This window comes from Micromys minutus (assembly GCF_963924665.1).
Source record: "Micromys minutus genome assembly, chromosome: 29".
Taxonomy (NCBI): Eukaryota; Metazoa; Chordata; class Mammalia; order Rodentia; family Muridae; genus Micromys; species Micromys minutus.
The window spans coordinates 29,836,695-29,863,697 of NC_137964.1; the positions used below are offsets into that span (position 1 = coordinate 29,836,695).

At 50.2% G+C, this 27,003-nt stretch overlaps 1 protein-coding gene across 1 annotated transcript in view; it reads left to right on the forward strand.

The window, feature by feature from the left end:
* RNFT2 (ring finger protein, transmembrane 2) overlaps positions 1–26,499 on the forward strand; it is a 45,179-nt gene extending 18,680 nt beyond the window's left edge. Inside the window, exons 7-10 of the mRNA XM_080940418.1 lie at positions 17,841–17,990; positions 19,130–19,195; positions 19,324–19,425; positions 26,177–26,499. Of these exons, the coding sequence (XP_080796544.1) occupies positions 17,841–17,990; positions 19,130–19,195; positions 19,324–19,425; positions 26,177–26,311 (453 nt within the window). The 3' untranslated portion in view covers positions 26,312–26,499. The remainder of the gene's footprint in view (positions 1–17,840; positions 17,991–19,129; positions 19,196–19,323; positions 19,426–26,176) is intronic.
* The last annotated feature ends 504 nt before the right edge of the window (positions 26,500–27,003 follow it).

Below are 27,003 nucleotides of genomic sequence, written 5' to 3' on the forward strand. Positions count from 1 at the left end.
AGGCAGGCATCTGTCATGCTGCCGCAGTGGACCAGGGTGAGCTAGAGCACGGTGAGGTTGGCTCTGCCAAGCTGACTGCTCCGGGGGACCCATCATTAGTCCCTGAGGGTCAGGGAGGAGAAAGCCACCACCAGCCTACTGCTAAGTGGGACGACTCAGCAATGCCACTAAAGCTGAGTGTCTTATGTCCCCAGGCCAGCCCCTAAACAGCCTGCAGTGTGTCCCTCAGGACTTGTCACGTATTGAAGTCCTAACCCATACGTCATCGGCATGAAGGTGTCCTTGCATTTTTAATTTTTATTTTTTAAGTTATACTTACTTGGCGTGTGTATGTGTGTGCACCATAGCTCATGTGGTAGTTAATGGACAACTTGCAGGCATGTTTTCTCTGTCTCGTGGTCCTTAGGATCAAGCTCAGTGCTTCAGACTTGACAGCAAGTCCCTTGCCCACTGAGCCATCTTTGTCACCCAAGGGTGACATTTTTCTGAAGAGATAATGAAATAAAGAAGATCTGTATGTTACTTTTCTTATTCACGTGACAGCACACCTGTTGGAGTGACCCAAAAGTGGAAGGCTGTGAGTCAGGGTAGAGAGTCCACGGCAGGGGACTGATCCGGATAAGGTAGGATGTAAGGAGGCAGGGGGTGCAGCTCAAGCCCTCAAGCCCCATCCCACATTCCAAGCCTCATCTAAAACAACAGCACATCAGCTGGGGACCAAGTATTTAGACACACAGTTGCAAGGTGGATATTTTGAGTACAGTGGGAGGTCATGGGGAGGGCCCTGGCCCTGTGTGACCCTTAGCATCTTATATCCAGAGGAGATGTACACTGGCCCATCCCCCCACCCCCCTCATTCTAAACACCAGGTTCCTCCTCCTGGAAGTTAATTGTCACAGCCACTGTGTACACACAGACACAATGGCAGATGTGTACTCTTCTAGGTCACCTTGCTTGTCTTACCTCCTATCCCATTAGCCCTGGACACGGCTCTAACCACACACACACAGCAAACAGCCTTGTGATTGAAAGGTGGGAATCTGTCAAGGATCTATATCAGGCAGGTTCTCTTTCCAGAAAAGCAGACCAGTAGCAGGCCTGTGCTTCGAGGGCTCCCTTTCAAGGAATGGGCTCCAGGCGGCATGCTGAACAGATCTGAAATCCTCGAGATGGCCTGGAAGCTCTGGCAGGAGCAACACTGTAGCCAAGAGCAAAAGTCCCTCCTTCACAGGGAAGGCTGGCTCACAGCCTTTGCATGGGCGAGATGAGACACACCCACAGGATGCACAACAGTCCCTGCTGTCAACCAATCTGCAGCTCACAATGGCACCTAGGAGAGTGGTAGGAGGCGGCGGAGGTGGACATTAACCTCATTAGCAAAGTGAATGCAAGATGGCAGCTGCATGATGCTTCCCCGAGGCAGGACAGCATCCTGATGCACACACAAGCACTCCTCATCCCAACAGGGGCCCCAGTTCATGGCCAGCCTGGGCGTGAGCAAAAAATACAGGTAACTCTAATTTAAATTTTCTCTCTGGTGTGCATGCATGTGGAATAAGAGGCTAACCTCTGCCAATCCTCAGATCCTATCCATCGATTGTTTAACAGTCTCTCACTGGCCTGGAACTCAACTCCTAGGCTAGGTAGACTGGCCATGGAGCCTCAGGGCTCTGAGTATGAGCCTCCCATCTTTTGCTCACTGGGATGATGAGCACTTTGCCACTAAACCTGTTTTTTTACGTGGACACCGGGAATCTGAATGCACGTCCTCTTGTGAGGAAGGAGCTTTACCAAGCAAGCCATTTCTCTGGCCCCACAAACATCAGAGAACCTAGGCATCAGGAGGTGGTGATGTACATATTCACATAGCTGGGGAACTGAGGCAGGAGGGTTGCCATGAGTTTAAGACAAGCCAAAAGTTGTCTTACATAATGAGACCCTGTCTCAGAAAACTAACCATAGGAAAACAAAACAAAGGAAGCGCCCATTTCAGCCGTCAGCACTGAGCTTGAGCTTGATAAAGGTAATCTCGCTTTTGTCACTGGGTCTGTGTCTGGGAAGCACTGCATCATGGGGTCGTAAGATTTCCTGTTATCGAGCCCACATTTCCACAGAGAGAGAGCCACCGGCCACCATGACATCAGGGCTGTTCGCACTCTTTATTATTGTTGTAGTTATGTGTATCCTGTATGTGCAGGCATGTGCTTGCTATGGCATGTATGTGGAAGTCAGAGGACAACTTGTGGGTATCAACTCCTCTCTTTGCACTCGGCCGGTTCAAGGAATAGAACACAGGTCATCAGGCTTGGCTGCAATCACCCTTACTCACTGTACATCTCGCCAGCCAATGTACAGCCTTAAGTGTTGGCATTGGTGTTCCCATACATCTCCCTGCTCCCACGGGCTCTGATCAGCCAAACAGACCACTGAGCTACCCTATCGGTGTCATGGAGCCAGGTGCTGTTGAAACTAAGGCCATGTGGAGAGTCTGATGTTGAAAGAAGGGGACAGGGACATGAAGAGACACTAGTCTCCACCCCAGGACCTTACACTTTACTGCCGATGAGCCACCCCAGCGAGATGTATTAAATTTATCTAAGGTCACAGCATCTGTAACAGAACAATCATGTGAGACTTCAGGCTTTCAGATGGGGAGGGGCATGTCCTCGGGGGCACATGGTGTTAACAAAATAATAAATATCACGTTAATCCAGTGTAAACATGGGAGATAGTGGATGCATCTGCTCCCATTTATGAAGCTTCATCAGGTAAGCTCATTCAGAGCTGTTTCAGTCACTGTTCCATTGCTGTGAAGAAACACCATGCCAAGGCATCTCTTATAGAAGGGAGTATTTAACCCATGATAATGGTGGCAGAGAGCAGACAGCATGGCGCTGGAGCAGTAGCTGAGGGCTTCACATCCGGATCTGCAGGCAGCATGCAGACACACACACACTAGGCTTGGTGTGGACTTTTGAAACCTCAAAGTGACACACCTCCTCTGACCAGGCCGCACCTCCTAACCCTTCTCAAGGAGTGCCACTAATTAGGGACCAAGCATTCAAATATATGAACCTGTGGAGGCCATTTTTATTCAGACCACCACACATGCCCAAACACCTTGTGAGGTAGATAGTCTTAGATGCTTCCTTTGCAGACAGCCAAGGAAACTGAGGCCCGAGAAGCTAACTGATTTGATGGGAGTTAATGGGTGCTGAGGCATACACTTGAATTCCATTTCTTTAGTTTCAGAACTCAGTTTCTCAACATGCTTTCACACACACAGCACACGTGCAAACACATCCTGGGCCCACACTCCTGCCAACCTACACAGGACAGTGACAGCGACTGCCACTTGATACAGTGGGGGACAGTCATAACTGCTCCCTGTCAACCCAGGCCCCACACCCTCATCCGCCTCTCAGACTCGTGCCTCAGACCTCCGCCACCCAGCACCCCAGCTTCTGTCTCAAGGGACTATCATTTTGTTTCTTTTGTCCCCTCCTGCCTCTTTACTCTGTCCCCTAGGAAACTCTCAAAGGCTACACTCAGCCACCAAGGGAGACAGCAAGGACAGGACCCAGTGGACACCTGGGAGTTCTCACACCTCAGCTTACACTAGTGTGTGTGTCAGGGGAAGGGGTTTACATTATTTATTTACTTGGCTTACACTAGCGTGGGGGGGTTACATTATTTATTTATTTACTCGGCCCTGCCCTGCTCCACACCCCCCAAGCTGTTGTTCCCACTGGGAAAAATGAAAAACAGCCTCAGACAACAGCAGACAAGGCAGACCACATGGCCCCCGCAGTTTAATTTCCTTTAATTCATTTTATATTGAACCAAATGATACTGTTTGTTTTTAATGGCAAACACTCAGCACGGAGGAGGAGCAGCCGGGATCCTGGGGGAAAATCAGGAACACAGCTGCTGTTGAAATCCTGGCTCCTTCTATCCCCAGCCCCCAATCCCACCCCCACCCCCTTTGGAAATAGGTTTCCAGGTTGAAGGATAATACCCTTCTCCAGCTCAGATGGTGGCTGTCTGGGGGCAGGTCTGTCTGTGCCCCAACTCCGTCACCCCAAATTAGGGTGTCCCCAGTAGAGCAATGGAGACCCAGGCCAGGCTGCTGTGGCTGTTCACAGCGCTCCTCCTTACTTATCATTGGCAAGCAGGACCTACCCAGTGCCCAGTCCCAAGGCCTGGACAGAGCACATGGAGCTGGGCACAACCCAAGTGCATCCTGTAACTCCAGAGCCTGGGGCTGCCTCTTAAGGGGTCCACAGCAGCTCCTATGCTCAGGAGACAAAAGCAGGGGCAGGAATAACCACCTACATCCAGACCAACTATCTGGGACTGGCCCTTCTTTGGGCTGGGTGGGATCTGGTGCCTCTTTGAAGCCTTCTGTGACCTTGACTCAAGACCCCTGTTTGCTGAGCTGGGCCTTAGCTGATAACTATTCTTACACATGAATAGAACTCAAACTCTGAAGCCCCTGGGCAAGGAAGCAGAGGCCTTTGACTTGTTCGTGGTCCTGGTGAGGCCAAGCCAGGATGATAAGTACCACAGGAGGTCCTCCCAAAGGCTGCCTCATGCTGCAGGGAGGAACTACACTGCTCTCTTGTCCACTCTCAGAGATTCAGACAGGCCTCTGTTCTGCTGGTTAGGAAATCAGGCTAGGTGTGGGTCGTGTGACTCATCCCCAAGCATGATCGTCTAAGATTGGCTTCTACCCACTTGGCTTCTACCCACTAGTCAGTTGGGTGCTGTGCTGGAGGAGCTCTCAGAAGCAGGGCTTCCAAGCTCAACCTCCGAGTGCAGCAGGGGGCAGGCAGAGAAGCAGGCATCCCAGAACAGCCACCCACAAGGCTGCCCTAGTCTCACTCTGTAGCCAAGGATGGACCCATGGCAGGCCTTCTGCCTCAGCTTCCCAAATGCTGGGATTGCAGGATGTGCACCACCTTATGAAAAATGACCAGACAGAGTTGGGCACTGTGAAGCCAGAAGGGCCTTCCAGAGGAGCAGACAGCGCAGCACGGGCGTGACTTTCCAGATTACAGTAGGAAGTCTCATTGCTAACAGTGATGTTTGCCAAGCTCTCACCATGAACACGGACAGTCACAGTATCCCGAGGCCAGGAAAGGCTGGTAACCAGTCTGTGCTTCGGACAAGGCAGGGAGGCCGAGCGTTCGGGTGCCTTGGTCATCTGTATCCTACCATGTCGCCCCCACTCTGAGTACAGGGTGGCAACTTCCTAGATGTGGCCTCTGAGAGGATCCACGTGCCCCTGTAGTAAACAACAGCAGTTTGCATCCAGGGCATGGCCCTGCTCCCTTCTACTCCGCCAACCCTCCTACCCTGGGTGAGATAGCCGAAGCTGCCCCGGGAGCCCACTGGTCTGAGCCTCCTCTTTCTCACCTGTTCACAAAGGCTCCAAGGTGTTAGGACAGAGAACAGAGCCGGGCTCTAAACCACGTGTGATGGTGCTCGCCTTTGGTCCAGGCACTCAGGGAGCAGGGGCAGGCAGAGCTTTGTGAGTTCAAGGCCAGTGTCTAGATGATAAAGCCAGGTCAGCTAGAACTACATAGGAGCTCAAAAAACATTTTTTTAAAGATTCAGAAATATGTGCAGATTTTAAAGGAAAGACATAATGGAACCCCTCTTTCTGTTGTCCACAGGAAACCATCCCCATGTCCGCCATGTGTACATTTGTCTGTCTCCATTCCCGCCAAGATCATGGATGGGGCGAACATGGAATATGCCCAGTTTTACCCCCAGTCAGACTGGAGTCAACACTACCCAAGCCAACAAAATTTTGCCTTCACCTCCAAAATATTTGTCACTCACACTCTGACAAACACTGGGACTGAATAAAGAGTCCCAATTGAGGAGGCAGGGCCTGTCCCTTTGGTCAGGTAATCATCGTTAACCATTAGCCATGAGATCATAGTCTGCCCTACTCCGGGATGAACATAAGTTCCGGGCACTGAACAGATTGCCCAGCAGTTACAGCCCAGGCTGCTCTTGCAGAGGACCTGAATTAGGCTCCCAGCACCCACAAGGCAGCCTCTCCTCTCCCAACTCCAATTCCAGGGCACCTAATACCATCTTCTGGCCTCCGTGGGTACCAGGCACACATGTGGTGCATACACATAATGCAGACAGAGACACACATGCATACATACATGCATACACAAACAGCATCTTGGAGACCAGTCAATAGGAAGGGCTCTCAGTTGTGATTACAGTGATCAAGTTTCTCTGAAGTGGGGTTGACCGCAGCCTGGAGCCAGGACACACGGTGACCTTAAGTGCAAAGCTTGCTAAAGGCCCAGCACTGCCTCTCAAGTTTAAAACACAGCCTAGACCTGTCAGGGCCTCTTGGTCACTGAGGACTCTTGGCGCGGGAGTGATGTCATCGTCCTGCGCCGTCCCCGGGGCACTCCAGACGCTGGCAAAGAGCCTGTTGTGGGGAGCTGGGGAGGCCACGATGATCTCATCCACCTGGGAGAGGCTGGGTGACGTCATCGCAGCGCCCGTTGCCAAGCAACGCGGAGCCGCTGGCCCCACCCCAGCTTCCCAGGTTCTGGGTTGCTCTCCCCCTTTCTCCTGACAGAGAAGGGATTCTTCCTCCTGCTCCTTCCTCCTCCTCTCCCGTTCTTCCCTCATCTTCCCCTCTCCTCATCTCACTATTTCTTAGGCTCTTTTTTCTGTCTTCCCCACGGATGTCTTGAAGCACCCCACAGAACTTAAGCCCTTGCTCCTCTGCCTGTCCTGTCTGAGCCTGCTTCCGCACCAGCTAACGGTGCTAAACAGCTTCTGATCAGCCGAGGGGACAGCCTCTCCTCTCCCAACAGGCAGCCTGTCTCCTTTTCTGTCCCTTCCCTCTCTGCTCAGATAGTCCTTTAAATGGCTAACCCCAGTGTTTGAGTTTTCTCTACTCTGCTTGGAATTGGTCATCACCACCTCCCCCCTCTCAGAGGGGCTCTGACTGTGCTGTTCCTGCTTGGGATGTGCTAAAGGAGAAGATTATAAAACAGCCCTGGTGGGGCAACTGTAATCCCAGCACTTGGGAGACTGTGGCAGGAGGAGCATTAAGCTCTGGGCCAAGCTGTTCAGTGGCCATTTCTGTCAGGCCTCTGACTGGCTCATTTCTCTTGTCTTTGGCCCAGTCTTTTGTCCCATGATCCTCTCTGCCTCTTTTTTTTTTTTTTTTTTTTTTTTTTTTTTTCTTTCTTTCTGTTTTCCTCTCAGTATCCTTTCCAGCTTCCTCTCACGGAGCTCAGAGGTCAGCAAGGAGCCTCCTCTCTTGGAGAAGTCCCGATATGCCCTTCTGTTCCTGGCTCTGCCCTTCAGATGATTGCTGGCGATGTTTTGTCCTGAGAGTACTGGCAGCTGAGGCCCTGATGTCCCAGCAGCCTGGCAAGTCACTTTCCTAGAAAAACAAGCCTTTATTTTCTGCTCTCTGTGTCAGATCAGGAAAAAAAAAATGCAAACAGGGACTGGGGCCGAGGGGCCCTCTGCCTTCAAGGCCACAGTATTTTGTTTATTCCCCCCACACTAAAGGCTTTGGGGTCCAGCCAGGCTGTGGGCTCAGAGCTGTCTACCTGTCTCTGCTGGACCCTTGACTTCCCAGGGGAGCCCCTGGCTGTCATAGGGCCCTCCCCACTGTGGCCATTCAGAGAATCAGGTGACCAAGTTCAGACTCAGCCCTCTATTCACAGGAGGAGGCTTAACTCCAACAGGACCCTTCCAACATTTGCTATGTACTTTGGTGCCCAGGGCTCAGGAAGAAATGCAAAATCTGCCCTTTCTGTGGGAATCCAAGCTATCAAAAATGTTTGCTACTGGCTTCCATTGTCTTGACAGACCCGCTGGGTCCATCATTTTTCTAGCTGTGTGACTTGGAGCAGGTCTCCTTACCACTATCACTGCCTAGCTGAGAGTCTCTTTTTTCTTCCACCCTGCTTCACCCCTAACACTAAGTAGGAGAGAAATGATAGAGGGGAGAGGGAGAGAAAGAGATCCCTGAATAAAGCTGGGTAGGAAAGGGTCCGTTAGACTACTTTCTGTTGATTAGGAGCATCAAGTTCCTTAGGGGCAAGTTTGATCCTTGCCAACGTCTTATTTCTTCTCCTCTTTGTTAAGTAGCACATTAACAGCCACACGCTCAGGGCCCTAGCATTCATGTAGCCTCTGAACGTCCCCAGAATTCCAAATGACACACACTCATAGAAACTCTCTGCAGCTGGCAGAACCACACCCCCGCCAGAGCTCGAGGTGAATCACAGTCACCTGCCGTGAAGCAACCCCCACATCCCCACATCCCCACACCTGGGATTAAAATGAAAACACAGTCACACAATATTTCTGTGTTCTTTAAAAAAGAAACCAGAGTTCTCACTACAGCCACAGCACCTGCCTCTGGTGCTGTGTGCAGTGCGGTGCCCAGCATATGACCTCCCGAGTATTAAGTCAGCAAAGAGGAGCAGAGACAGTCCGCTGACAAGTGGGGAAGTGAGTGGGAAGTGACTTGACTCCGTGTTTGAGCTCCTGGATCCACCTGTACTTGAAGCTGCAGCCATCCTGCTACCCAGGTTCTGAGACAACCACATATGCCTCCAAGCTACTTGGTTACCTCTCTAACTCTCAAGATCCCAGGGGACTCCAGTACTTGAGTGATTAGAGGGGGCTGGAGAGATGGCTCAGCAGTTAAGAGCCCTGACTGCTCTTCCAGAGGTCCTGAGTTCAATTCCCATCAACCACATGGTGGCTCACAGCCATCTGTAATAGGATCAGATGCCCTCTTCTGATGTGTCTGAAGACAGCAACTCCCATGTCTCTGGATGAACCCTTCTCGGGCTTTAGCTCATTGACTCTGTCATTTCTGAGGAGGGATCCCATTGGCTACTGTTACCAATGCGAAAGGACCTTCCAGTGTAGACAATTGTCAGATGAGTCTCAGCAAGAGCACATTTGATCTCTGACACAGGAGCAGGCGTGCATACCCTTTACAGATGCCAGGAAGAGTCCAGTTGAGCCCTGCCCCACCCCAGTCACTGCTTGCTTCTTTCCTCATTGTGTATTTTTCATAATTTTGTGACCAGCCCAGCGATGGCCACCAAACCGTTTCATTTCAAAGTTGTTTTGGGGACACAAGGCTGATCTGGGCTGTGACATCCCTCACCCCTCTGATCACCAGGGGTGATATGTATAAGCTGGCTGCCTGGGTGGATGCTCCCTCTCTTCCTCACCACTCCTTGTGTGCCCCTTGCAAAGCCGTGTGCTCGCTCAAAGAACACATCCTTTCCTGAATTGAAGAGGACTGTCTGCCGTCAAGAGTATAGGAGCAGCTGCCTCTCCTGCTAAGAACAGTGGTTCTCAGCCTTCCTAACTCTTTGACCCTTTAATAGGTCCCTCATGGTGTGACACCCCCCAACCCTAAAATTCTTTGTTGCTGTTTCATAACTAATTTTGCTGTTATGGATCATAATGTAAATATTTGATATGCAGGATAGCAGACATGCAGCCCCTGTGAAAAGGTTGCTTGATCCCCTAAGGGTTCAAGACCCACAGGTTGAGAACCACTGTGCTAGGACCTCCAAACAAGCTCTCGGAGTCTTTTTCTTTAAAGCTGCTCACGCATAGATTCCCTGTTGGTAGTCTTCAGCATCAGAGTCTCATCAGACAATGGCCATAGGAGTCTGGCTTAGCTGTTTGAACCATAGCTTCACCCAAGCTGTTGTGAAGACTCAAGGAAAGTGAGGAAACCAGCTTAGCAGGGAGCAGGTGCTCCAGGAGGGTGGGGCTGGGGATGGGAGGAGCCAGTGCAAAGGCCCTGAGGTCCGACTTTGCCTGGCTCACAAGGATGCTGGCTGATGGTACATCGTGCTGCAAATGGAAGATGTGGTAAGAGCTTCAGACAGCTCTCTGAGTGTGGCAGAAGACCCTGGTCTGAGCGAGCCTGACACAGTTTTGGGCCCAAGATTGACCTTGTATTCTGAAAGCTTGTTCAGGCCACCATGCATAGACTGGGAGCTGTTTGTATTAGGATCTCTAAGTGACTTGAACCTTGGTCGTGACAGCCAGAGACACCAAGGGCATGGCAGAGGTTTGGTCACAGAGAGGAGATAAACTTCACCAAAGGTTCCCAGTTAGGAAAGGGCGGGGTTAGGATTTGGACCTCACCGAGAGGAACATACAGAGACTTCAGCTTGAATCATAGGTCCACTACTGGCCAGCCCTACTCATTTGTTTAGGTTGCTATGACAACCAACCTGAAACTGGTGCCCTCTCACAGAGCTGAAGGCTGTAGAATCCAAGATCAAACCCTCATATGATTCGGTTTCTGGCTTTTGAACACCTCTCTTCTCTCTGTGTGGGACAGGATAGCCTCAAACTCACAGCAACCTCCTCTCTCACCCTCTGAAGCCACATGAGGATGAGGTTGGAATTACAGAGATAAACCTGTTTTTCTTTTTTACATATGTGTCTATGTGTGTGCCCAGAAAACTATGTAAGGTCTCTTAAGATGTTGTGAGCTTCCTGATCTGGGTGCTGGGAACCAAACCCCAGTCTCCTCCTCTATAAGAACAAGGGCTCTTAACTGCTGAATCACTTTTCCAACCCGTGGTGTCTCTTTTTTCTGTTTGTTTGGTTGCTTGGTTGGTTGGTTTGAGACAGGGTTCGTTCCTCTGTGTAGCCCTGGCTGTCCTGGAACTCACTCTGTAGACCAGGCTGGCCTCGAACTCAGAGATCTACCTGCCTTTGCCTCCCAAGTACTGAGATCAAAACTGTGCACCACCACTGCCCGGCCATGGTGTCTCTTACAATGGCACCAAACCTGTCACAAGATACCACCTCATGTCCATATCACTTCCCAGGAGCCTTGTGTCCCAGTGCAGCTGGCTGTGTCTCCAGGTACCACATGAGCCTATGGCTTGGCATTACCCAGGGGGGTTGCTGCTATACTGAAGTGGGCAGACGGTTTGTCACTGTTTCCTAAGCAACAAAGTCTATTTACATAGTGTTTACATTGTATCCACATCAGAAGCTACTGCAGCCTTCAGGGCGAGGCTTCAGTGCAGACATTCTACTGTCTTTTATGAAAGGTGTGAGCATCACAGATTTGACCATGTTTTGTTAGGAGGATTCTGGAACCCTCCCCTGTGGACACTGAGGGATGGAGATTAGGGCTTTGGTGCATGAGTTTGAGGAGATATAGTGTGGTCCACAGACTGCAGAGTGCCCTTGCCGATTGCTCCTCTTCCTCCCCCTTCTCCTCCTCCTCTCCCCTTCCTCCCTTCCTTCCCCTCCTCCTCTTCTTCCTCTTCCTCTCCTCTCTTGTTTCTCCTCCTCCCACCTTCTCCCTCTCCTCCTTCTTCTTCTCTTTCTGCCCCTTCTCCTCTCTTTGTTCTTGGCTTGAAACCAAAGTCATTAACTCTTTCTGTTCTATGATTCCCAAGTTCATTTGGGGTCTGCTGGGGACAGCTCATCTCCCTGCCATGTGATGTCCTCCCAGCCTGGGCATCCCATCCAGGCCTTGTCTCTTGACTCTGCTACCTCAGCTGAAGAAACAGGAGTGGCTAGCCCAGGAGCCCAGCCTCTTCTCTTGTTCCCTCCCCAAGCCAGACTCACAGACAGCAAAAACCAGGAAGAAAAACCTGCCCCTTCTCTTCAGGTCTGGGCTTGGAAACTCTATCGCTGCCTCAATTCTAACTTGTTTTCCTTCCTTCCTTTCCTCGTCTCCTCCCACCCCTTCTTCTTTTCCTCCCACTCTTAATTTGGGGATGTACGAAGCCACCCTACCCCACTGTGTCCCCACCCTTTATTTCTCTTGAACCTGAACTATCCCATGTCTCTTTCCCGTGTGGCACTAACATGTAACACCCCCAGTCCAGAGTCAGCGTGAGGCTGAGCATTGGTCCTGCACTCTTGCTGTGAACCTCTTTTTTAGACTCTTAGACCCTCGGATCTTCATGGTAACTGTGATTTGGTGGATCCGGTCACCTGGGCTCCTGAGAGTTCAAAGTTGAACCTTCAGGAAGTTTGAAGTGGACCTTATGGGAATATTTACACCATGGAAGTTGGCGAACACACAAATCAGGGACTGTTTACCCCCAGGGACCTGCTTTGCCTGAATGCCGTTGCAAGAGGTTGTGAGTGTGTGAGTTTGTGTGGTTGTGTATGTGTGAATGTATAAGTGTGTTTGTCAGCATATGAATATGTGTAAGTATGTGTGTGTTGTATCTGTGGGAATGTGGGGGATAGGTGTTAGTGAATGCGTGTGAGTGCAGTAGGCGGGTGTGGACTGTGTGTGTACATGTATACATACATGTGTCTTTGTATGTGGACAAAGGAAGCGAAGCTCAGAGATAAAGCATTATTGTCCATTTAGTGAGTGGCAGACCTGAGGTAACAAGTCTTCTACCTTAAGCTCTGCCTCAGAGGTAAATGCTCAATGGGAATATTTATCAGTCTCGGGACACATGAATAACAACCCTTCCTCTCTATGTCCATAGTGATGTCCTGATGGTCCCTCTCCTCCTCCCTCCCCACTCTTCAGATCAACTAGAAGTGCCCTGTTCATCTCCTCCATGCATCGTCCCCTCATCAGCCCCAGGTTCTTCAAGCTTTTGTTTCCTTGTTTTCCTGCTTTTCTGTGTCCCAACCCATCCTGACAGCAAGGAAGGGAGACTGCAGTTTGCCTGGGACCGCCCCTGCCTGCACTCCCCTTCCCCCATCACACTCCAAGCCCAGAACCCTCCCATCACCTCCCCACCCCTCACCCCACAAGGCATACAACACTCTCCTGTCTTTCCTGGTGACAGGGAGGAGAGGCACCCGCACTCCATCATCCTCCCATTGTTGGACTTGCCAAAGAAACCCCGCCTTCTGTTTGGTGGTCGTCAGAAGTAACATGCAAGAAACCTGGAATTAGGAAACTGCTTAATTAGGGAGGATGTGTGTTCTCCCTGGATATGCACAGTTCCCTGTGGCCACCCCACCCCACAGCTAATTGCTACTTTTAAGATGGTTCCGCTAGGCTCTCACTCCCTTGATTTTTTTTTTCCCTGACACAAGGGCTTGCTGATGAAGTGGTGTTCTTTCCCACATTCCAACTCCAATTTCTGTAGGCAAAGTATAAGAAGGCACCCAGAGTAATGAAGGTAGAGTCTTCTTTCCTACTATTTGCAAGGATATGCACTGAATCAGAGATGCAGGGTGAATGCCCTGAACTCAAAGGTCTCCTAAGGGCCTTGGAATCCAGTGAGAGAGATTGGGGCTGAGGCTGGTAGAAATGAGAGACAGAGAGACAGACAGGGGAGGAGGAAAGGTGGATATAAAGAAAAGAAACATGGATGGATAGATGGATGGATGGATGGATGGGTGGGTGGATGGATGGATGGATGGATGGATGGATGGGTGGATGGGTGGGTGGATGAATGGATGGATAGATAGATAAATTGATGGATGGATGGATGGTGGATGGAGGGGTAGATGGATGGGTAGATGAATGGATAGATATGTGGCTGAGGAGGAAGGGTAGATTGATGCAGAGAAAGGAAAAAGTAAATGATTAAGGTGTTTGGAGAGATGGCTTAGTGGATAAAGCACTTGGCACCCAAGCATGAGGACTGGAGTTTAGATCTCCAGCAGCCACAGGAAAGCCATGTGGCCTTGGAACCCTTGAGCATGAGCACTTGGGTGGGGACAGGTGATACCATGGCATGCTGGCTGGACCAGCTTTGGGTTCAGCAAGAGACACTGCCTCAGTAATAAAGTGGGGTGAGATTGCAAAAGACACATTATGTCAACCCCTGACTTCTACATGAACATACGTAAAACACACATGCACCCAACCATACATATACCACACACATTTTTGTAAATGGGGAAATGAGGATTGAGGAGAGGAGAGTTCTCTGGAGGAAGCTAAACTCAAGAACAAATAGAAAAAGTAGGTTACTGTTAGACACTGGGAGAGACTGCAGGTAGACAGGAGCGTGCTAGAGCTGATTGTCACCCTGACTGGCTTAAGAAATATGAGCAGTCACTTTGGGGGTAGCTCAGTTGCTAAACTGCCTACCATGCATGAGGATTTGTGTTCAGTCTCAAGCATCCACATTCACATAAATAAATAGGTCAGAAAAGTCGCTGCACCCATAATTCCATCATGATGGAGACAAGATGGTGAGCCAGCATAGCAGGGGAACCCCAGAATCAGCGAGAGTCCCTGCCTCAGAAAACAAGGTGGAAACTGATTAAGGAAGACACCCACCAAACTTCAATCTCTGGCCTCCACGCATGCCTGAATACACATGGGTGCACCTGCAAACGTAAACATACTTGCATATATATCCGCAGACTTGCACATATATACACTGCACATGTGCACACAAAATGTGATGCAGACTGAGGCACACCTCCAGGTTTGTAAGAATGTTGTCTCCAGGTATGATTCCTAAGGGGTCTACATGATGGGTGGATGGATGGATGTGGATGGATGGATGGATGTGGATGGATGGATGGATGTGGATGGATGGATGGATGGATGGATGTGGATGGATGGATAGATGTGGATGGATGGATGGATGAATGGATGTGGATGGATGAATGGATGGATGGATGGATGTGGATGGATGGATGTGGATGGATAGATGGATGTGGATGGATGATGGATGAATGGATGGATGGATGGATGGATGTGGATGGATGATGGATGGATGGGTGGTTGGGTGGGTGTGTAATTGGGTGCCATATTGGAAGGTGGTAAACTATAGAGGTGTACCCTCTCTGGGTCCTGTTCCTAGAAGATTCATTTTACTCTGGTCTCTTCTATGTGTTTCCCATCCACTATGAAGAAGCTGCTTGACTACATACTCTGGTTGCCATGGTATTCTCTCTCACAGTAGATCTAGAAACACAAAGCCATTGTCCACTCATGGAGCCCTCTGCTGGCAAAATAGTCCTCACCTCTTGTCATTGTTGTCAGAGTTTTGGTGTAAGGCCAGCAGTTCTCAACCTGAAGGTCGCTTATCATATATCCTGCACGTCAGAAGAGAGAAAATCAAGGAACAGCTGAGCTTGGGAAACCAGGAAAGCAGTGGACTCTGCAGAGCTTGCGACCTGCTGTTGAGCAGAGAGAGGGTGGAGGTCCTTGCCATCTTTGGTTCTGTACCATCAATAAATGGTAACCATCCCCTGACATCCATGAGTTCCCAAAGGAACTAGATTTGCTTCCAGGTGATACTTCTGGGGTAAGAGACCTTATGAATGGAGCTTCAAAGGGAGAGGAAAGATCTTCAACAAAGGGGGAACACACACACACACACACACACACACACACACACACACACACACATACACACACTGGAACTCAGCCAAACAGCCACAATGGGAGCAGATGGCTGGATGACCATTCTTGGTCCTTACACGGATCTGCTTCGAGGAGTCGTCTTTGGATAGCAAGTGCCTAGCTGCCATGATAGGTGAAAAGAGTAGAAAGTCTCCCCCTGGGCCTTTGGCAGGTGAAATGGCTTAGATCATAAAGGTACTTAGGGCTAGAACTGCCCATCTAAGTCCTAGAGCCTGGAGCCTGCATAGCGAAAGGAGGGAACGGATTCCTGGAAGTTGTCCTCTGCACATAAGTTTCTGGGTCACACTAGAGAAACAAGAGACAGTTCCTGCATTGGCTTATCCTTTCTCCTGGGCCTTCTCCCATCACTGAGTTATCCATCTTTGTCTTGAAGAGAACTGGGTGGCTGTTCTGCAGAGTCAACTATTTGAAAAGTCTCTCTTTTTCTTGTAGTTCCATTGAGAAGAACAGAAGTGACACTGTCCTTCCCGGTGTGTCATATTCCGAGATCCTCGGTGTTAGGGTGGCTTATGAGCAGAGTGTTGACTGGTTACTTGGGTAATAGGGTGTGTGGTTAACCACAGAGTTGGTGTTTCACAGGATAATCTTTCATGGCTACGTGGCACTCCATCATAGATCTCCAGCAGCCATGCCCCACCTCTTGTGTATTTCCTTTGTGACCCCTTTGCTGTTACCAAGATCATCCTGGTGACAATCTTTCTTGGCACATTTTGTGGAAAGACCTGGTTACTTTGTTAGGGGAGTTACAGGCACAGAGCTTACCGACATTTTTAAGACTGTGGACACGCTGTTGGTGCTCTCTCTCTCTCTCTCTCTCTCTCTCTCTCTCTCTCTCTCTGTGTGTGTGTGTGTGTGTGTGTGTTCAGTCTTCTTCGACTGTGATTTAGATATAATAAAGTACACAGGTTTGCAGCATAATTTCTATGAACTGGGACATGTTACCACACCTACATAACCCCCTTACAATGAAGAAGTCATTTCCCATAATCCCCTGGTTTTCCTCAGAGTCTCATCCTCACCCTGGACAGCCACAGTTCGCCCTTCATCTCACTCTAGCTTAATGTTTTCAGTTCTAAGACGAGAGAGGGAGAGGTACGTGCGTGAGAGACACAGAGAGAGAGAGAGAGAGAGAGAGAGAGAGAGAGAGATGGGGGTGGGGAGGGCTACATGAGTATGTGAGAGAGATTGTGTGTGTCTGTGTGTGTATGTGTGTGTGAGAGAGAGGCGTGTGTGTATACTTGTTGTGTGTGTGTATGTATGCATGCAGATTTCCCAATTTGATATTGAGTGTCTTTCTCAATAACTCTACTTTATGTACTGAGGCAGGCTTTCTCACTGATCCTGCTACTCTAGGTAGCCAGCTTTCCCTGAGATCTCTTGTCCCTGCTTCCTGGGATTATGCCACGCCTGCCTGGTTTTTTATGGATGGTAGGGATCTGAAGTCTGGTCTTTACATTTGTGCGGCAAATACTTTATCCACAGCCCAGTATGGGGGCTTTTATAACCCTCTTTGACACAATGTAGTGCCTGTGAAACCCATGTCCGCCGACAGACATGCAGCCAAGGAGTAGTCTCCTGTTTCACAAACGTCACCTGAATTGGTGTTCAGTGTCCAGCTATGGCCGCTGCCCTTGGGCAGGTTCTACTCAGTGGGTCTTGTGACTACATTGATTGAGAACATTCTCTACAAGTGGGCCCGTTTCCATTTCTGTCATGGAGCATTTTTAGAGGGGTGTCAAAGGCCCCCCATCAAGGTAGTGTTTACGTTCAGTAGATCCCATGAAGAAAGAGTTTATCCCTCCCCCTCTCCTGGCAGAGGCCCTCCCTCCTGAGGCTTCTTCAAGGCAAAACGGAAGCAGGAATCTGAACCTGTTGACTCCCCAGCACTGAAACGAGTCCTTTTCCAGCTCAGTATCTTTGACTCAGAGCAACCCATGGGGTGAGAGACAGACAGGAACCTCATTCTGAGAGCAACCCATGGGGTGAGAGCCAACCAGGAGCGAGATATTCCTCAAGGTGTCATCTGGCCCCTTTGGAGGTCACAAGAGGCTGTGGCTACCTGCCCTGGCTCCCTTGCTTCTATCCCGTGGTGCCAGAGTCAGCGCTCATGGGTAGTTTGAGGAGGTAATGAGCTACCCTCTGCCCTCCACACTGCACTTAGGCCGACAGTTGGCCACACCCACGCCCTACCCCAAGTGCTTTGATTCACCATCCCTGATACCTGATCTGACACTTCGATCCTGGGGACAGTGGGCAGTGGGTGGTGGACAAGGACCTCTGGCAGGAGCCATGTCTCCCTGGCCACATCCATCGGTCCCCATTAGAGCCAGCTTGAGTGCTTTCCAAAGCTGATTAATGGTCTGCCTGTGACCTGGACTGTCATTATGGCCCTGCCTGGGCCCCAGCTCTGTCCTCTGGGTCTTTGCTGCTAACACTAATTGATGCTTTTTGTGTGCTGCAGGGAAAGTTCTATCTGGTCATCGAGGAGCTGAGCCAGCTGTTCAGGTCACTTGTCCCCATCCAGCTGTGGTACCAGTACATCATGGGGGACGACTCCTCCAACAGCTACTTTCTCGGAGGCGTCCTGCTTGTTCTCTACAGTCTCTGCAAGGTAAGCAGGCGGCTGGGCCAGGCTGAGGGGCTGTTGAGCATCTAGGACCAGCCACTGATGTCTGCCTGTTTTAAATCAAAATGTATTTCCTGTAACAGAACTAACCCTCCATCTGTCTACCCTTTCCTTCCTTCTTCCTCTGGTGATGGGAATTGAACCCAGGGCTTCTCTTATAGCAGGCAGGCTGCCATTACACTGTTTCCCTTCTTAAAACCCTGACACAGGCTCTCAGTATGTTCCCAAGCCATCTTTGAACTCCCAATCCTCCTGCCTCAGCCTCCAGAGAAACTAGGAAGGATTACAGGCCTGCATGACGAGGGCTGGCTGCTGCTCACCTTAGGCCACATACAGTCGTTGGCATTCGCTGGCACGGTGTGGCGCAACCACCTCCTCTTTATGGTTCCAAAGCATGTGCGGATTTCACAGATAAACCTAGTACCCAGCTTCCCTGGGTTTGCTCTTGGTGTACAACAACATATTGGGTGTGACTCCTCTGATTTATTGTAACATTTTTGAGATTCGCCTAATCATACTATCATAACATACACTAAAACTTTAAAAAATGTATTTAGTGTTAGAGGTGAGACATGCACTTGCTATGGTGCACATGTAGCGATCAGAAGACAACTTGTAGGAGTCGGGTCTCTCCTTCCCCACTGGGTTCTAGGGACTGAACTTGATGGTAAGTACCTAGTGAACCATCTTACTGGCCTGCAAAAGTAAACTCCCATTCTCTCACTTGCCTGGCTTCTCTCTTCTTTGGCTTTAAAGGGCCTAGGGATAATGAATGTGTCCACTTTGCTTCTTTCCAACAGACCAGCCAAGCAATCCATGCAGAACCAACCTGGGGGGGGGGGGGTCTTATCTTGCTCACTATGATCAGCTAGCAGTGGCTGGCTATAGTGCTGGGAAAGTGATGTGATTGATTAGTAATGCCTGCCCTGGGCTTGGCCTGGGGAAAGACAGTACTTATGCTATTTGGTCAGAGTAACCAAGAAGACTGTTGATACTGAGTGTCAGGACAGAAGTCAGGCAAAACTGATAGAAACGGAAAGAAGTTTTCCTGAAATGATCAGTCAAAGCCGAAGGCGGAGACTGCCGGGAGATTGTTCTCAGCCTTCACTCTACTCTCCTTTCAGTCGTTCGACATCTGTGGCCGCGTGGGTGGACTCAGGAAGGCACTGAAGCTCCTTTGCACCTCCCAGGTGAGTGAGTCCCAGGCCCAAGGAACCAGATGGTGCAGCCCACAGCAACCCTTTCCTTACCTTGCAGACTGCCTCACTGAAGGACTCACCGGCTGTGTTTGTCTCCCCCACCCTTCTCCCTCAAACAGAATTACGGGGTCCGAGCCACAGGGCAGCAGTGCACAGAGGCTGGCGCCGTCTGCGCCATCTGTCAAGCTGAGTTCCGAGACCCCATGATTCTCCTGTGCCAGGTGAGCAAGCAGGGTCCCCAGTGGGACCCTACTCCAGGAAAAGCCGGTCCTGGGAGCACATCTCAGGGCTCCAGTGTGGTCTTTAGGGGCAACTGGTCAAGACTAGAGGCATCTAGACTACGGTTTAAATCTCTGCCCTGCTTCTTTCTGGCTGAGTAGCTAAGGACAAGCTGCTTTTCCTCTCTGAGCCTCAGTGTTGGTAAATATAGAACTTGTCCATCTTGGGGTGGGGTCATATCAGACTGTCCCGAGTGCAAAGCCCAGCCACATCCATTGGTATTCCATGCTGGTGAAATGAGCAGCTTCAAGTCAAATGAAAGTATATCACCGGTTTATTAGGGGCGGACAAGAGAGAGAAGCAGGTATGGGGGGCCGTGATCACAAGGTCTGGATTATATGCTAAAGAACTTTTCGGGGAGAGGAACCCCGGGCTGGAAAGTTGAGTGTGTAGGTTGGGGTTTGCTGGGAGAACCTTGAGGCTAGGTCTACATTGGTATGGAAAATAGGCACCTCAACTGCTGCCCCAGGCTCTGGAACACACCCTTAAAGTGTTCCTGCTATGGATGCAGCTCAGGGCTCCCTCATGACCGTACATTGCACCACTAAACGCGTGTGTCCCTAGCAACAGCCTGATGCTTTGTGCTGCTGTTATGAGACAGGGTCTCATTATATAGCTCAGGAAACCTTCAACTCGAGATGCTCCTGCCTCCCCCTCCCAGTGCTGAGATCACAGATGTGCACCACCACACCCGGCTTCTAGGAGTGTTCTTGATCCAGGTGCAACATGGTGTGTCATCTCCCCGTGACAGACATAAAATGATGGCGATGCCACATACAACATACGTGTCCCACGTGTTCAACGACAGTTACAGGGACGTAGTTCTTCCTGTACTGTCAGCCATGCTGAGCCATCCCTGCGTGGCTCACCACAGTAGCGGCCAGCGTGGTCTTTACCATTTTCTGTAAAGTTATCATTATCTTTTGAATTCATTATTATCAGGGGTCCCCAAGCCACAGTGACAAGTGCTTTGACTTCCTAATGTGCCCCTTCGTCTCCTCGTGACCCCAGGGGCCAGGTGTCAATTCTATAAATGTGACCTGGGTGAGGGCAGAGTCCAGAGGAGAGGCAGAGGACACACAGAGCCAGTCCCCTCCTTGGGAAGCTCATGGTGTCCTCAGGGATTCAGACACATATTCATAAATAACTATGAAGCAAGGCTGGCAGTGATAAGAGCTGTGGAAGAGAGATTCATGTAGAGTCCCCAGGGACCGGGGCAGAGAGCGAAGTGCTCGAGTATGCGGAGGCTTTGTGCGTACGCCTGGGCTCCAGAAGGAATGAGAAGAAAGGCAGATGGCCTCCCTAACACCCTCGGAAGATGGGATAGGAGGTGGGGTCCTCTTTTAGCATTAGCAAGAAAAATTTGTCATTGCTGTTGGAGAGAGACTTTAAAGGAGTTTGGTTTTAACTGAATTTTAATGCTCTTTTTTTTTTTTTTTTTTTTTTTTTTTTTTTGAGTCTGGGTCTTATGTAGCCCAGACAGTCTCAGACTCACTATGAGGCTGAGAACGGCTGTGACTGATCCTTCTGTCTCTGCCTCTGCCTCTCAAGCGCAGGGATGACAGGTGTGCAGTGCTGTGGCCAGGGCCTCAGTGTACTGAGCAAGCAAGAGACTGACCGAGCTTCGGCCCCATTCCCTCGCTGTGATCGGCTTTTAAGTTGACATTGTGGCCAGGTGTGGTGGTGTACATCCTGAATCCCAGCACTTGAGGGGCAGACAGAAGGATCTCCCGCCACAAGTTCAAAGCCAGCCTGGGCTCCACGGCAAGCTCCTGTCCAAACAAGCAAACAGAATGGCAGTTTGTGTGCCTCGGACAGAGTTCAGGCAGGAGACATGACAGCTAACTAGAATTTGCAACTGGGTTTGGATCCCAGGACGGGGAGGAAGATAATACTGCTGTGTTTTGATATTTAAACCAAGCCTAGAGCCCTTCCATAGTAACATGTCAACCTACTTCTCTCGCCTTTGGCAAATGTGCTTTTCAGTCATACAGTACTTGGAGGGGAAACTGAGGCTGGGTGAGGACCATGTTTCCATCGTTGAACTTTTTCATATTTCAGAACAAAAGGCTTTTTTAAAGAAAAAGATTGTTTACAAGATAGACAAGGATGGGAGCTAGCAAGGCAGAAGGTGCCTTGGTGGTTGAGGGCATTGGCTGCATAACCCAACCATCTGAGCTCAGTCCCTAGAACCATGTGGTGGAAGGAGAGAACTGTTTCCCATATATTCTCCCCCAACCTCCACACATGCACCATAGTACATGCACACACACAGAATAATACATGCATGCATGCAAACATATATGCATACATGATAATGCATATACACGGGATATACACATGTATACATACATGTATGCATGATACACAAGCATACATGATACACATATGTACACATGCATGATGTATGCATACATACTTGCATGCACAGACTAGTGACAGGCTGCTTGCATTGTCACCAGGTCTTTGTCCTATACCAATCACAGAAGCAACACGGTTGCCAGCTTCCTTTACCTCCTGCCGAAAACATTTTATTGAATTCACAGTTACATCAAAAATAGTATGTGCACATGTTTAGTGTACACATGTGTCTGTGTACATGTATATAAATATAAATATATATATATATATACCCATAAACATCTTTTCAAGCAAGCTGAACTTGCAGCACAATCTCCCTGAGCTGCGTGTCGCTCAGCGCCATTGTAACCTGTGGCTGGCGCTCAGAGATCACCCCTTACTCTGCCCTACGGCCACAGACCTGACATTCAGTGGCTAGCCCACCATTTGTGTGGCCATTTCCTGAGAGGCACAGCTCTTACCACATCTTGTTACTGCGAAGAAGGTTGTCACAAAGGTGACTGAAATAGATTGATTGTGTCTGCATGAGCCCACAGTGTTGATTAAATGAGTTCACTCAGGTAGCTCCTCAGAAGCCCACGTGACCTGTGATGGGGCTTAGCAAGAAGTAGCTGTTCCCAGCAGGTGCTCTGTCTTGGTGGCAGGCTCTCGGTAGCATGCATTCCTAGTTGGTAGGATTCCCGGGTGAGAAGGCCCTCATTTGATGGGTCTTGCTAAATTGCCCTCAGTGGGGAGACTGCCTGCCTGTCCTCCTGTGGCCCAGCCCCTCGTCCCTTCCCTCACTTGCACACAGCGTCACCAAAGCCCTAGGCTTTGCCAGACTGACAGGTGACAGTGCCATCGAGCTCCGCTTTCATTTGCATCTCTCTAATTCTGAGTGTGGCTGGGCAGCTCCACTTGTGCTTCGGAGCCATCTGTATTTCCTTCCCCGTGATGGGATTATCTGAACATGATGGTGAGGTGAAATTCCTTCTCCTGCCAGCCTCTCTGAGCCTCAGTCTGCCTGCCTCTTCCATTCTTGCACCATGTCTTCCCAAAGGTGGATAAGGAACTCTTGGGAGGGGCCAGACAAGACACCATTGTCCTAGAGCTATGATTGACAGCCACATACAGTGGCTGAAGATACGAAAGCATTGCCAGACTGAGCTCACGTCTCCACCTTGCTCTGCTGGTGTGTGCTAGGCCCGCAAGGGCAGAGGCGACCTGTGCAGGTAAAAGGGCCTTACATCATTGAATAAATGAGCTCAGATGTCACTTAAGAAAGGCTTCCCCATTGTGCCTCCCCAGACTAGATGTGATTCTGGCTACTGTGGTCTTACATAGTGTGTTCTTATACACTATAGTCTTACACACTGTGGTCTTATGCACTGGGTTTTCACCACAGAGACCTTTCCAGTTGCCAGCATGATTACTCATGGAGTGAATGATTGTGTAAGATCTCTCTTCCCTTGGCCAAACTGCAAGCACCTTGAGAGAGGCTACAACTCTTCTTTTTTAGCAGTAGAGACATAGTCTGGGCACAGCAAGTGGGTGGATAGGTGGGATACATGAACAGTTGGATGGATGGAAATGGGTAGATTTGAACAGGTGAGTGGATAGGTATCCGGATGGATAGGTGGATAAATATGGATGGGTGTGTGGGTGTATGGATAGATGATGGATGGATGGATGGATGGATGGATGTTCCAGCACATCACTTCCTCTGCCCTCAGTGTTCCCCTTGAGGTAGTGCCTGGAAACAGGTTGGCAGGTGGATAGTAAGCAGTGAGCATCCTCAGAAGCTGCAGCTCTGTTCCAGTGCTGGTTCGGGTAGCCTCCCCACATGTGCTCATGACGTGCCCCCTACCAAGATAACAAGAACTCAGGAAATGGGGGTGCTTGGCCTGAAGTCATACTTCTTAAAAGGGCTCCTTTGTCAATGAGCAAAGAGTGACCAGAGAAGAAAGCAGTTCTGGACTGCTGTGAGCCTGGCCGAGGGTGCGGACAGCTGACAAGACACCCATTGATTTGAGCGTAAAAATTGGTCATACCTGATACATAAGAGGATGTATCTTTCTCTATCTTAAGGCTGTGGGGAGAGCAGTCCTGCTTATTAACAGAGCAGAGCTCATAAAGGCAAAGACATACTCACCCAAGATACAGAAACCAGAATTTACTCACACTCCGGGCCTCTAGTGCCATTGGCTCTGCCCTTTCCACCAAGCCTTGGCCTCTTGCGGGAAGTCCCTGAAGGCTGTGCTGGGAAACTAGGGCACCTTCCAGCAGAGTTCCAGTCACATCTAGGCTGTGTACACCTACTCGTGACTGCTGCGTCCTCTCCCTTCCGTAACATGTACTTTCTAAGCACCAACTTTCTTAGGTACTTGCTCCATAACCAAGCAGTACAGCTCATGGTGACCCTGTCCCTCTAGGCCATCATTCACCAAGGGTGAAATAGCATGTCCTGGGCAGCTGTGGGTCTCTTAATGCAGTCAGAGGTAATGATGTTTGCAGCAGTGTTTAAAAAGCAGCACATTTAATTCCAGATCTGGATATGGCTGTCCTAGTTTATGACTGAGAGGATCTAAGATTGGTTGGTTGGTTAATTGATTGATTGATTGATTGATTGATTGATTGACTCGCATGAATGTATGTGGTGGTGGTGTTGCATAACAACCACATCTTCAGCAATGTTTTTACAGAAATAGCTGTTTCTGACCTCATGTCCCACACCCTCTCAGTGTGCACACTATACACAATAGCACAGAATGGACGGCGAGTGGATTCGCTCTAGGCTCAGGCCCTGTGTATCAGCCACCACCGCTGCATAACAAGTTGTTCCAAACCATGGTAGTAGCGCTATAAACATGTGATTTCATAGTCTCCATGGACCACAAGTCCAAGTCCTGATTTTCTATGCCCTCTGCTTTGAGGTAATTCACGGGGTAACATCGAGGGTTTCCTAGCTCCTGAGGGCCTCTTCCAAGCTTTAGGACATGGTTGTGAGCTGGATTCAGATCCTCGTGGCTACAAATAACCCTGGCTTCCTTGCTAAGCTGGTGTTGTTGGAGCAAGCCCATGAGGAACTCAGATACTCTAAGCAAAGCTAGTCATAGTTTTTGTAATCTACTCCAGAGGTGACTTCCACTACTGTATTGTCCTTGTTATAAACAACGCACCATAGGTAGGCCCACAAGGAGGGAAAGGCTACAACAGGCCATGATACACAGCTGCCTGCTACACTCCTGACTCCCACTGCCTAGCTGCTGTGCATCCTTGGCCCTGTGTCTTCCCCTCTCTGAGTTTCTTTACTGGGTTGTGATCACATGAGTATCGTTCATCACAGTGAAGTGACTGTGGGACAGCTCGTGTCTGTCACCTGCTAGACCCACCTGTGTGTGTCTGCTCGCTTCAGGCACACACAGATGTCTTGAAACAAGAGACTCCTCCCTCCACAACCTCTTCTTTCGTGTCTGTGGTCTGTCCACCCTGTGCTGCTTGCTCAGAGCACATTGTGGAAATTGTGGATGAGACTCCGTCCCCAGGGCTTCTCTCCCAACTCCACGATCAGTGACTCACAGCCCGGAGAGGACCCTCCAGCGCCAGCTGCACCCCTGCCCTCTGAACCCAGCTGGGGACATTCTCCATCCCAACCTTCATATGCCTCCTCCCTCTGCAGATGTGGACAGGGGCAGGCCAGGGCTCTGGGAAGGCGGGGTTTCCTGGATTCCTTCATTTGACTCTGTTCTCTGCTGAGGAGGCAGACTCAGGGTCTTCCTCACACTAGAGTCTCATGAGTCTCTGTCCTGACCCACATTAATTTCTCAGACACAGTGATAGAGCTACTCTGGACTGAACAGAGGTGGCTCACAATTACTGTGACTCCAGTTTTGGGGAACCCAACACACATACATGCAGGCGTAAAAATCTTTAAAAAGACTATTAAGTCCACATTAGCATAAGCTGGTCTGTATGTGTAACAAACTGTGAAGGGAATTTGAGCTAGGCTTGGTAAGGAATGCCCTCTCTCGTCTGTCTGTCTGTTTGCCTGTCTCAGCATCATCTTGCCCCTCAAACTCAGTCACACATCCTGGCCTCAGGACCTTTGCACGTGCTGTCTTCTGCCAGGTGCCCCCACAGCTCATTCCATCTTCCTACAAAAGGTTCCACTTTCTCAGGATTACTTCCCCAGGCCCCGTGTCTGCCTTCGAGCCAGGGCACCAGCTGCCAACATGTCTCTTTTTGACGGAGCTGTTGTCTCCCCTCCTGGAAGGCATGCATGGGTGACCTGGCCAGTTGGCTGCTGTCACCAGGCTCCCAGGTCACACTTTTTCCTGTCTGCTGTCCCCACAGCACGTGTTCTGTGAGGAGTGCCTCTGCCTGTGGCTGGACAGGGAGCGTACCTGCCCGCTCTGCCGCTCGGTTGCCGTGGATACCCTGCGTTGCTGGAAGGACGGGGCTACGTCTGCACACTTGCAGGTGTACTAAGCTAAACGCAGGTCTAGGGAGACGGGGAGGGCCCAGCACTACTGAGCCGGACCCTGAGGATTCCCAGAAAATAGCCTCCAGGATGTTCTCCTGCCTTTACCTCTGATGGCCCCAGGGTCTTCACACCTACACCTACACCACCCTGGTACCACCACCAGAAAGGGGAGCTCTCCTTACTCAGTCTTGGCTTCCCCACAGGTAGGTGGTCCGTCCCCTCTAAGTGGAGGACGTACCAATCAATACACAGTCCCCCCCCCCCTTATTTAACCTGCCTCCAGCTACTGCTACTCAATGCTCCCATGTGGTATGAGCTGAGAGAGTAAGAACCTGACCCAGGTCTGCACACAGAGCCACTGGGAGAGCGCCCAACATGTGAACACCAGGCCTCACCCACCTCAAAGCACCAAGCATCCTGCTCATGCTGCCTCCCGGCATCTCCACATCCGCCCTGGGATGGGGTATTCCCTCTCTCTCTCTCTCTCTGTGGTTGCCCAGCTAGTAAGGACTGATGCATCTCCAGCGCTTCCTGGTGCTGTTGCTGCAAGTGCCCCTCCCTTGCTGGCTAAGCACCAGTGGCCTGGGCATACAGCACATCTGAGACAGACTGCCTTGAGCACAGAGACAGTGAGGTCAAATGGTAGGAGCCGTGGAAAGACCGGACCTTTGTGCTTCCTGTTTCCCTGGGCTCTGCC